Source organism: Idiotropiscis lumnitzeri, chromosome 1 (genome assembly GCF_059441095.1).
Source record: "Idiotropiscis lumnitzeri isolate Australia: NSW breed Sydney's pygmy pipehorse chromosome 1, RoL_Ilum_1.0, whole genome shotgun sequence".
NCBI classification, from domain to species: Eukaryota; Metazoa; Chordata; class Actinopteri; order Syngnathiformes; family Syngnathidae; genus Idiotropiscis; species Idiotropiscis lumnitzeri.
Window position 1 is genome coordinate 12,933,567 of NC_142391.1, and position 11,029 is coordinate 12,944,595.

At 40.2% G+C, this 11,029-nt stretch overlaps 1 protein-coding gene across 1 annotated transcript; it reads right to left on the bottom strand.

The window, feature by feature from the left end:
- Nucleotides 1–63: 63 nt before the first annotated feature.
- Nucleotides 64–10,838, bottom strand: kif15 (kinesin family member 15). Its single transcript, XM_088303838.1, has 35 exons — nucleotides 10,637–10,838; nucleotides 10,372–10,402; nucleotides 9,886–10,072; nucleotides 9,727–9,803; nucleotides 9,489–9,526; nucleotides 9,317–9,408; nucleotides 9,051–9,227; nucleotides 8,760–8,969; nucleotides 7,408–7,533; nucleotides 6,891–7,013; nucleotides 6,639–6,789; nucleotides 6,464–6,555; nucleotides 5,938–6,147; nucleotides 5,676–5,853; nucleotides 5,473–5,605; nucleotides 4,856–4,997; nucleotides 4,557–4,724; nucleotides 4,358–4,486; nucleotides 4,133–4,238; nucleotides 3,894–4,059; nucleotides 3,666–3,816; nucleotides 3,476–3,561; nucleotides 3,322–3,400; nucleotides 2,904–2,990; nucleotides 2,717–2,821; nucleotides 2,374–2,496; nucleotides 2,136–2,282; nucleotides 1,878–1,970; nucleotides 1,632–1,796; nucleotides 1,118–1,212; nucleotides 979–1,045; nucleotides 868–905; nucleotides 630–762; nucleotides 409–540; nucleotides 64–322 (listed from the first exon to the last, which is right to left on the bottom strand). Exons 1-35 carry the CDS (start codon nucleotides 10,833–10,835, stop codon nucleotides 260–262), a joined length of 4,299 nt encoding a protein of 1,432 aa, XP_088159964.1. The 5' UTR covers nucleotides 10,836–10,838; the 3' UTR covers nucleotides 64–259.
- Nucleotides 10,839–11,029: the final 191 nt, after the last annotated feature.

An 11,029-nucleotide genomic window follows, 5' to 3' on the forward strand; every position in this document is an offset into this window, starting at 1 on the left:
TACTTAACAACAAAATACACAATGGCAGCAACACTGGGCAACTTGAAATAATCAACCACACAATTGTACACGACCTGGTGCTGTTTATTGGCATAGCTTCTGATAGTTTTAGGACTCACAAAACGAAAGAAATGACAGAAAATAGTCAGTCAATGTAACAAAATGTTAAAAATGTACAAATGACAAAAATAATTATTTAAAAAATGCCATTTCAAGTGAACTGAAGATTTCTTTTTTACGGAGGCACGGATTTCAAGCATCACAGCAAAGATCCAGCGTTGTCTGGCATTAAGCTCATCTCTGATCGAAGTTTTTCGTTTTCCTTTGAAATCACATGAGCACACACAAGATAAGTATCATTTAGAAGATCTACTTAAATGTACCATAAAAGACGCAAATTATATTCACCGCCTGCAGTCTGGTGTTGTCCTTCTTTAACTTGACCAGATATTCAATCCTCTGTTTGTGGTTCTTGTGTCCCACCAGTTTCCCATTCTCCTCAGACAGCTGAACATTCTGCTTCCGGAGAACCTCATTCTCCTGGAAGACGAGTCACTTTCAAATCACCAATGCAGTGTGCTAAATATTATTCACATGATTTTGACCTGAAGAAATACATCAACTCCGACCTTGAGGAGCTTGTCCTCCTCCTGTACCCTCTGGCTCAGCTCTCTAAGTTCTAGACAGCGATTTCGCAGTTCTGTGGTAAGCTCCTGGACACAAGTCTGAGACTGTGCCAACATGGAGTCCTGGGCCTGCATTCTAAGCAACAGAGGGAATAAACATGTTCAATCTTGAGCACATATAAAGGAGTTGATGAGTTAAACATGTACACCATTAAACTAAAAGCAGGGTTTGGTGTCTTACTTTTTTTGAGTGTCAAACAGCCTGTCCATCACTTTCTCCTGTACAAGTCAAACACAGGAATAATGCAGACATCTAAAAACGTCTCAAATCAAAAGGACCAAAAATACAGACCTTCTCTTCTCGTTCTTCTTGTAGCTCTTTAAGAACAGATTGCTTGATGCCATTAATGAGCTCCTCACTGTAATTTGGACAGTAAAACATCATTAATGTTCCTCAACACTGTGTGCTGCCAAGGATGAATCAACTCAACCTGTTTGAATTTCCACCCTGAGGGTTTTGGGTATAAAACTGATCAAGCAAGCCTTGAATCTCCATGCGGACCACCTCTTTCTCAGTCAGCTGGGTCTGAGGACAAAGAAAACATTATTCATGGGCCTTGAGATGCAAGTCTAATTTGAGAAGTGACCAAGCTTGTGTTTCAAAACACTTGCATTTCAAATCACCTTTCCCCACTGAAATGAATGGAATTTCCATAATCTGTTCCAGCTGCCCAGAAAAACCCAAGAAAAATCTTTGGAATGTGTTTCTCAATAAGGCAATCATCACACTTATGGCGCTTAATAACCGCAGAGTAACAACATAATTAAATTGAATGTTATCAATTTAAGAGTTTGCACATCATGATAAATGAATGTGATTGTGCAGATCCCTTTGGTGAGCGCAACCTGGACAGCAAGACAATTCCGAGGATTTGGGCATTTTAAAATTAAACAAGGTTATAACGATTATCGAAAGTGAAAGTATGCACCCCTTACGGTACATACTTTGAGCCGTCGAATCTCCTCATTCTTGGCCGCTCTCTCAGCATTAAGCTCTGCCAAGAGAATCTCCATGGTCATCATGGAGGACCGTCGATTCTCCAGTTCCCTCTCCTGACTCTCAAGGACCTGGGTCAGATCTCGGCTAAAGCTTCCCGGTGTGCAGGGGGTCTTTAATGAGCAAAAAAGGGTGTGTAACAACAAACTATTCAACCATGCACAGGTAGAGACTATTAAAGCAGGTTCAGTTACCTTAGGTATCGCTTTAGGAGTGCAAGTTGACTCGCTATGCTTGAGAGCTTCATTTCTTATCGTTTTTTCCACAGCTTCGTGCTGCTGTTGCACCTGGGCCACACATAAATTACATAAAAAATAGATCATCTGAATCAGGAAATCAAATTTGGCAGCCGTTGCCAAGCGGTTAGGATTGACGCCTGCCACCATGGGGGATCCCTGTTCAAGCCATCAACCGGAAGAAGTCAGCTTTGTCACGTGTGGACAGACAATTACCTTCAGCTGGAGATTCTGGATCACAACGTCCTTCTGAGCGGCTTGTTCTTGAGCAGCTTCAAGGAGGTTGTTGTGCTCATCTAAAACCTTTGTAAGTCGTACGACCTCCTCATTTGCGTATATCATCTCATCCTGCAGTACTTCAACCTGACACACACACACAGATGGGTTTTTTTTTTTTTTTAAATCTATTACACTTACACGTGATGGGAATGATGTTAAATACAGTCACACTGACCTCTATTTTGTTAGATGCACTACCCCGCGCTAAGGCTTCTTTCAGTTCTGTGATTTCTTCTTGCATCTTGGTGTTTTGCTCTCCGATGCCATTCCGTTCCAAGCAGGCAGTGTTGTACTTGGCCTGGAGGAGAGACAGTCGACAGACAGAAGGGAAGGCAAATCAAGGTCATGTAAATACTCGTGTTAATTTCTTATCCCAAATAAAAAAAATACAAAATTTACACAAAAATCTGTCAAATCGATGTTTTTTTCCCCCTTCAGTTTTTTTTTTGTTGCATAATCCGCTAACTAACTAACTGTGATCAGACATGAAAGGTGAAATGGAATAAGGTTTCAAGTACAGTAATATCTCTGATGTCTTCTGACAGATGTGCAATGGTTTGCCCCTTGCCATTGAGCTCACAGCGGAGGTCTCGGGTTTGGTTGATCAGATCAAGCACAACGTCCTGATGAAAAGAAAAGAGATTGAGACAAGCGGCAGATGAGCTGGAAACATGTAGAAAAGGACAATAATTCACTGGGGCTTACTTTGTCTTGCTCAACCTTTTGCTCCAGGCCTTTTATGGTTTCATTGGCAGTATGAAGATCTTGCTGCAGATGATCAAGTTTGGAGACCTTTGACATGAAAATGACATGGTCAAGGGCAAGATGCAACAAAACCTCCAAAGAAAAATACCTTCAGATAAGTGAGAATCATAATGGTTGTTGTGATTCACATTCTTTGACTCTTTTGTGATCACTTCTTGCTATGGACCTTATGACATATGAAAGGTTGGTACTGCAGTCAAAAGAGCAGTCAGAGTGGTCAATTAAAAAAAAAATCAATTATATAAAAAAATGTATCAAAGAAATGCAATTCCAATTGCAGCAATAACATTCAATGCCACTAAGTGTCAGTATGGTCTCACAAACTTCCTGTTCCACCAAAATACAATAAAGGACTCACCTTCTGTTGGATTTGCACTGTCATGTCTGACACTTGCTTACTCAGCCTTGTGTTCTCCTCAGCCGTTTCTCCAAGTTCTCTTAAAATATGCCAGAAAACAGTAATTATAAGTTTTTCCAAATGATGTTTGAATGAAGAACATCCTCAAACTTACTTTGATGTATTTTCTCTGTTCTCTCTTAACTGGTAAGTCAGGGTGCTAGTGTGCTCTTGCTCTGTTTCGAGAGAGTTATTTAATTCCTATCGCAGAAAAAAAACAAACAAAAAAAAAAAACCCATCATGATATGACTTATTTAACAATTCAGTTTGGGAAGACATGGTTGCGGTTTACAAGTCCACTGACTGCAATCTGAGCTTGCAGTTGGCTGATCTCCCGCTGCCTGTCCTGCATCTGCTGTCTCGCATGATCCGCATCAAACTTTGCCTCGGCTTGCAGCTGGTCAAAAGAATCCTGCAGAGTGCGGTGCTGCTCCAGAAGCTGCTCCCAATCCAGCCTGACATGACAACATTGCTTAGGCAAGACTGTTGGGCAACACTATCAGACAACGCATCCACACGGATGGCTCCTTACTGGACTTTGTCGAGCTGGAGCTGCGAGGTGATCAGACTGCTAGAGAGCTGGCTCACTTGTCTCTGCTGCTCACTTTGCTTGTCTCTTAGCTCCTCCTTCACAATGGCCAGTTCCTTGTCGGACGACTGCAGCACCAGCCGTAGATCTCGGATTTCACTTCTCAGTACTGAAAGTGGGGAAACACACATCCAGTGATCATTTTGAAAAAGAGTTTTCAAAACACTTGGCCGAAACGGCACCTTCTCCAGCTTCTTGTTCACACTGATGTTTCTGTTGCAGGCTGTTGATGGTCTCCTGCAGTTTTCGATGATCTTTGTTCTTGTTAGCGCGCTCAGTTGAAAGTTGCTGTGTCAGGATAAAAGTAAGCCATTATTCTAGCTTCATAAATTTCCCCCAAAAGTGGACTAATGCGTGATTCAAATGACACCATTAAATAATGTACCCAAAACAATGAAATATCTCACCTCCTCCTTTTGTCCAGACTCCTGTGTTATAACGTGGATCTGCTCCTCAAGTTTTGCAATATGCTGCAGCAGCTTGCTGTTCTTGAGCTCCTCCTCCCCAAGCTGGGCCCGAACCTGACTCGTTTGCTCCTGAGAGAAGACCAAACTAAGTGTTGAATCTCACAATACACATTCTAGTCCACACAACAATTTTGATTACCTGAACTTGCCGCAGTTCTTCAGTCAGGGCCATCTCGGTCGTGTCGGAAGGAAATTGCTCGGCCAAAATGTCATCTAGATTGTTGATGCTGCCGTTCAAATGTTCTGGGCTGGACAGTGGTATGAGACGGGAGCGCAAGTTGTATGCTTTGGTGGGTGTAGTGAGAATCTGATGGTTGAAGAAGGCAGTGAACAAGAGAAATTATAGTAGCAGAAGAAAACACTACTTATGAATTCCATTTTTTTTGCAACTTATAAAATGATATTTAAAAACTCAAAGTTAAAGGCTCCAGAAATCACCTTTAGAGTTTCGACGTGAATTCTGTTCAATTCAGAGACTTCCTGCTTTTTGTAGGCATTTGTGGCTTCCAAGATGTTTTCCAAATGCCTGTTGGACTTGTCAAGGTATCGTTTGTCCGACTCTAACTGAGACATCTGCTTCCTTAAAAACACACGCACAAAAAAAAAAATGAATAAATACTTTCACTGAACATCAGAGCTATGTCACTGGCCAAGATTCTTTGATTACCAGCAATGACAGCCGACTTCCACCATGATAACCAATATTTTAGTCTCGAGGCAAACGTTGTGTAAAGCCAATACAGTTTTAGCTGAAGTAAGCCAACTATTCTGGGTTGTTAAAGTGAAAGTTTTGGATTTATTTCCGCTTGTCTTGACACACTGTTGAGTGATGAGAGAAGTTTGAATTGCTTAAAAAGTCATTTTGTTTAATAAGGCGTGGCGGCATCAATGACTTGCGCTTTTTCATTTTTTGCTGCAGGACCAGCAAACAGCGGATGATTACTCTAACTTGTTGTTCAACACAGTTCACTTTCTATGAGAAGGCATTACTTCTAAAACGTTTGGCTTTCAGCACGATTCCCATCATTGTAGAATAAAAATCCCTTCTTACTTACTTGGTGATTTCCTTGTACTCCTCAAAGGCCTGTAGAACTGCTGTAAAGTCTGACTGCTTTTGAAGCAGCTGAGCTTTTAGCTTCTCCATTGCAAGAGCATCTGTAGCAAATGAGGCTGAAGCGCCGGCTGGAGCTGTGAAGTGGCAAGAAATTTGTCACAAATACTCTGAAATACGCTCTGATCGATATCTATATATACTTACTTTCTCCGTTCTTTTCCGCTTCCATGGCCCTCTGGAAAACTTCTTCGAGCTCTTGCGCAACTTGTGCGGCTTCCTCTTCAGCTTTCATCACTGACTCAAGGGAGCGAAGCTGACGATTCTCCTCTCTGAGGCTGTAGTTTTCGGCTGCATAGCGAGTCATCTTGGGGTGATGTTCAATCTTGAGGGCAAACATGAACAGAAGAATGTCGTGTGGAAAAATGGAGTGTGACGCAGTAGTCAGGTTAGAAAAAAAATCTTCTACCTGGTCTCGTAAAATACTAATCTCTTCTTGTAGCTGCTCAATGAGAGCCTGCGACTCAACGTCTGCAAGTACGCCACATTCTGCCTTGAGTTTTTTCTCCAGGCGACTGATATGATCCTCTCGGAATTTGATGATCAGGCGACTGGAGTGGATGAACTTGTCCTTCTGAGTCCAGGCCTCCTCCAGCTGAGAAGCCTTCTTTAGCAGAACCTGCGGGCACAGTCAAACAATACAGTAAATCCCCCTTCATCCCAAGTTCCAGCTTTGTGATTCCCGCATTTTACAAAAAGGGGAGACCAGTGTTAGTTTTGTTGACTGGTTAGCGGTAAACTTTCATTGTTATGGAAAAAAAAAATCCCAAAACGCTCTCAAAACAACAAAGAGCACAAAATAACATTTCATACATTCCCACCTTTATCCAAAAACCTCACCAAAATGTAATGGATGAGTAAACCCTTCATAAAGCTTCAAGAAAATCGATTGTCTTGTTTGAGTAATTGCTTAAAAAAAAGAAAATGTGCAATACCGCCTTCTCTTCCTCTTGTTTCTTCCACAAACGAACAGCAGCCGTAAACCTGGCTTTGTACCAGGAGACATGTTTAGCATCCATGGACAGCTCTGGTGAGACAAGAACGTGATATTTTGACAAAACATCAGAAAATAATGAATTGCATAATGCGCAAGTGTGCTGTGAGTATTACTTGAGACGGGGAGCCCTTGTCCTCCAGGTGCTCCATCTTTCCCATAATCCATTTGCGGAGATGAGAGAGCCTGCAGAAGCTGTTCCTTCAGCTTTTTCACCTCAGCCTGCAGCTGTCTCACATTTCCTTGCGTGTCTTCGTTGACAATGGCCTGTAAAAATCATAACAAACAATTTCTTAAGTGCTATACATTAATGTTAAAATCACCCTGGCTTCATCTGATACAACATTATATTTTTTTAAATAACACACCTTGTTCTTGATCAGCTTTGCTCTCTGGGCAAATTGTAACGTTGATAATGTTTCACCGAAACATTTTGATCCAGGATGAACGTTAGCTATGATATAGGTCTTTGCATTTCCCCCGAGAGAGTCCTGAAATGTCAGAAAGTCTTCAACGTTATTTAATGTAATGACATTGACAGTCCTGATATACAACCTTTTAGATGTTACGGACAGTGTGCAATGAACTGGTCTGCACAAGTGGCAGAAACGTAGCATAAGCAGACACGCTCCTTTACCTGATTGCTTTATTTCAATGGCCTAATAGTGTATTCCCTACAAACATTCAATGTAATTAGGAGTTAACCACTGTGTAAGATACACCACGTTTCAATTTATGTACAAATTTGGATTATGTCACCGCTGTAGGAAATTAATTCTGTCGTAAACCAAAAACTTATTGTACATATTTCCATCTTCCAAACTTTGAAAATGAGTTGTTACAAAAATGGCTCCTTAACTGCATTTTGATTCTTAAGCAACTCACCCGTAACAGGAAGGTTAGTTTAGAGTCTCTATAGCAAATGTGGCGGTTTTTCCCATTGGACACATCGACCAAAGCCATGATCACCTGACCAAGGCACATGAGGGAGCGATTGATACTGCTGGCCTCCTGCAGGAAAAGCAGAGCACAAAGTCGCATTCGGTTAAGACAGCGGTCCCCAATCACAGGCACAGGGACTGAATTAGTCTGTTCCTTAAATTGTACATAAGTCAGCTCATATCAGTCACATATTATTATGGCAAAAAAGTGAGCCCACAAGCTTGCAAAAATTAGAAAAAAACTAAACAAAAAAAACAAACATCTTTGAAGGGTTTCTGTGGAAAGGGGAAAAGGCAGAAACGATGAGACAAAAAAAGGAAAGTGTATGTATGTATATATATATATATATATATATATATATATATATATATATATATATATATATATATATCTGTAAAGATGACAACCAAAACAAAATTACAAAGTAGACTAGACATGCGCCATGCACTCCGGGTGTCATTGTCTCCCATTACCCATTATTGGATCAGCTAATTGAGAAGAAACAAGAGCACAACTCCCACTAAAGCTATAAAAAATAATAATAATTAATCTCCAAATATCTTTGATAAAGTAATCATTTAGGGCTGTTTTTTAACTTAGAATTTTCCCAATCTTCTAATTTCAGCCTCTCAACAGTAAATCTCTCATTTCTGCTGGACCACAGAAATGAAATGAAAGCAGACTGATTATCTTTTTGTTAAAACATTTTCAAACATCTGCTTTTACTTTGTAAAAAAAAATGTTTAACATGTTACAGACTAAATCAGTAACTAAATCAAAATAAATTTATGGAAAAAAATTGTCTGTTTAAATTATTATGAAAGTAGTTGTAGATGAAATATGAATAACATATTATTGTCATGTAGTTTAACCTTAAGTAGCCTCGGACGTGTAAAAATAAAAAATAAACCACTCCCTCTTGTGTGAGATTGATTAGTTCTTATTTATTTTCATCAGTTAATAAACCATAATGGGTTAAAATTTTATTTTGCAGCAAACTTTAATACAAAATACATTTATATCCAATTGTTCTGCTTGCCTAATCGATTAAATAATTACTAAAATAATCAATTCTAAAATTATTCGATCGTGACGGCCCTATCCTCCATTCATTACAACAACCACATTCAGCATAATGGTGAGTTGTATTTTTAACAATTAGTTGGATTTGTTTTGATGCCAGTTCGTCTTTTACGGGAAATTGGTCTGGGGCTTGAAAATAGTTGGCGACCGGCGAATTAAGAGACAATTTGTAATACCTCAGAATGATCCTAGAAGCAAGCAAGAATCTTCACCTTGAGCCTGGAGCCTTCAGTGTGTGTGTCTTTCTGCCTCTCTGAGCCAGCCAGATCCACCAGGTTCAGCTGAGACATTCGAATGTTCACCACCTCATTGATGGACTCCTTGGACTCCAGAGTCATGGTGAACACAGCATGAGATCTGGAAGACTCGCGGTTCATAGAAGTGGAGGCCACTCTGCGATTACGCCAGCCACGAGACAACACCTACAAGTCACAGGTCATCATTACCTTACACATAAAACAAACAATCGCAAGGTACATTTTCATTGGATTATAAATTCCAACCTGGTACGCTTCAGCAGCAGAGCTGACAAACCTCTCCACTGCACCCTCCACAAACACACCCTTCTTGATGTTCTCTCTGACAAAGAGGCTGGCAGAGGCCGTGTCCAGGAGGTCAAAGATTTGTTCATTGTAAATCTCGATGAACGAACATTTACAGAGAAACGTTTTGGACTGAGACTGAAAGGGAAAAAGATCAAAGAGACCTGTAATAAGACAACATCTGTACTTCATGTACATTGTGAGGAAATGGCGCCGCTTAATATTACCATTTCTTTATTGATGAGAAAGAACAGGTACTCAAAGCTACGAGGAATAACGCCCCGCAGTTCATCTGTAAAGTTGTCCAACTCAGAGGGTCCTGGTAGTGGAATATAATGGCTATATTATTTGTTATTTGTACAACATCAACAGTACATTAAATTTCACCCAAATTCTCACCAAGCATTGTAAATGTTTTTCCTGATCCTGTTTGTCCACTGCAGAAGAAATAGAATAGATAATGAGCAATCTTGACTTACCAACTGGGACAGCAAATATTTTACGGGATATATTATGGAAAACATACTTTTATTTTAATGTTAAACAGCAAAGAAAAGACTCCTTTAAACACATTGCCGATGAATCATCGACGATGATCACATAGTATTGTGTGCTATTGAAAATGTTGTCAACTTACTAGGCAAATATTGTTCCATTGTATCCATTCATACAAGACTCCACAATATTTTTGGCCACACTGGAGAAAACAGAGTCCTGTTGAAGAATGACACACAAGGTTCATTTTACAAAGACAGTCCAGTATGGGAACAGTAACATAAGAATAACTCCCCCAAACCTGTGATGTGTCCATGTCGGCAACATGATCATAGGTGAAGGTTCGCGGCTCCGGTTTGGCGAGCAGACGTATGGTGTTCGGTGAGGTGACTTTGAGACACAAGCTCTGATCGCCATCCGTGGTTAGTCCGGTGCCTTTGATCAGAGGTCGTACTCGGACGAAAACTTTAATCGAATCACTGTCACAGCTGAAGGAAGGACACAATGTAACACAGACTTTAATACAGGTGCCTCTTGTATAATGTTTTTTTTTGGGGTGTTTTGGTCGTGCTTATATTGGTGCAACTGTATTTTTGCATACTGTTGTTTGCATTACACTGTGTAACCTGTTTCTCTATGCCTGGACGTTGATCATTTAATGATGATGTCTGACTATGATACTGTGTTTTAATGGCTATCAATTACGTGAGTAACATTAATATGTTTGATTTGACAGTTACAGGAAATAAGGCTATTGTTTAATGATGAGTCCCGTGCGATTCATTACCTGCCAGCAGAATGGTTGGAATCGCCAAATCCTGGAAACAAAATCGAAGGAATTGTTCACGATAAATCTTAACAAGTTACATCTATTTGACACGTAGGGCATAATTAAGTAATGTTTACCACTACAAACAGAAGAGACAATCCATGTGCCAAGTTGCCATAACTCAGTCGTTATCCACTTAAAGGTCGTAGTGGACTTGAAGCCAGTCATTTAACTAGCACTGTCCGTTCAGTGAATGTCACACGTATCAATATAAATGTATTACCTTTTCCAGCTGAATTCATTGTTGACGCGGTAAAACGATTTGCTGTTATGTGGAAAACACTTCCAAATTCTTCATAGTTTGTCGGACTAAAAGGGGACCGACAATGTTTCCAAACAAATTTGGCGGGCAGCTCGCTTGTGCTTCCTGCTATTCTTCTTCGTCGATGATTTTGCGGCAGATGTCCTCCGTATCGCTGCATGCTGCTACCTTCTGGGTTGTGCTCAAGGTGCCACATTTGATTTAAAAAAAAACTACAGTTAGTCCATTCGGATTCGGTGAGGTTTAAAACTAAACAGTAAAAAGTTCGAATGTGAATAAAAATACGTGAAATATTAATGATAAAGTAATAGTGTCCTCGTATTTTAAATTATGTTACAGTAATGAAAGTCATGA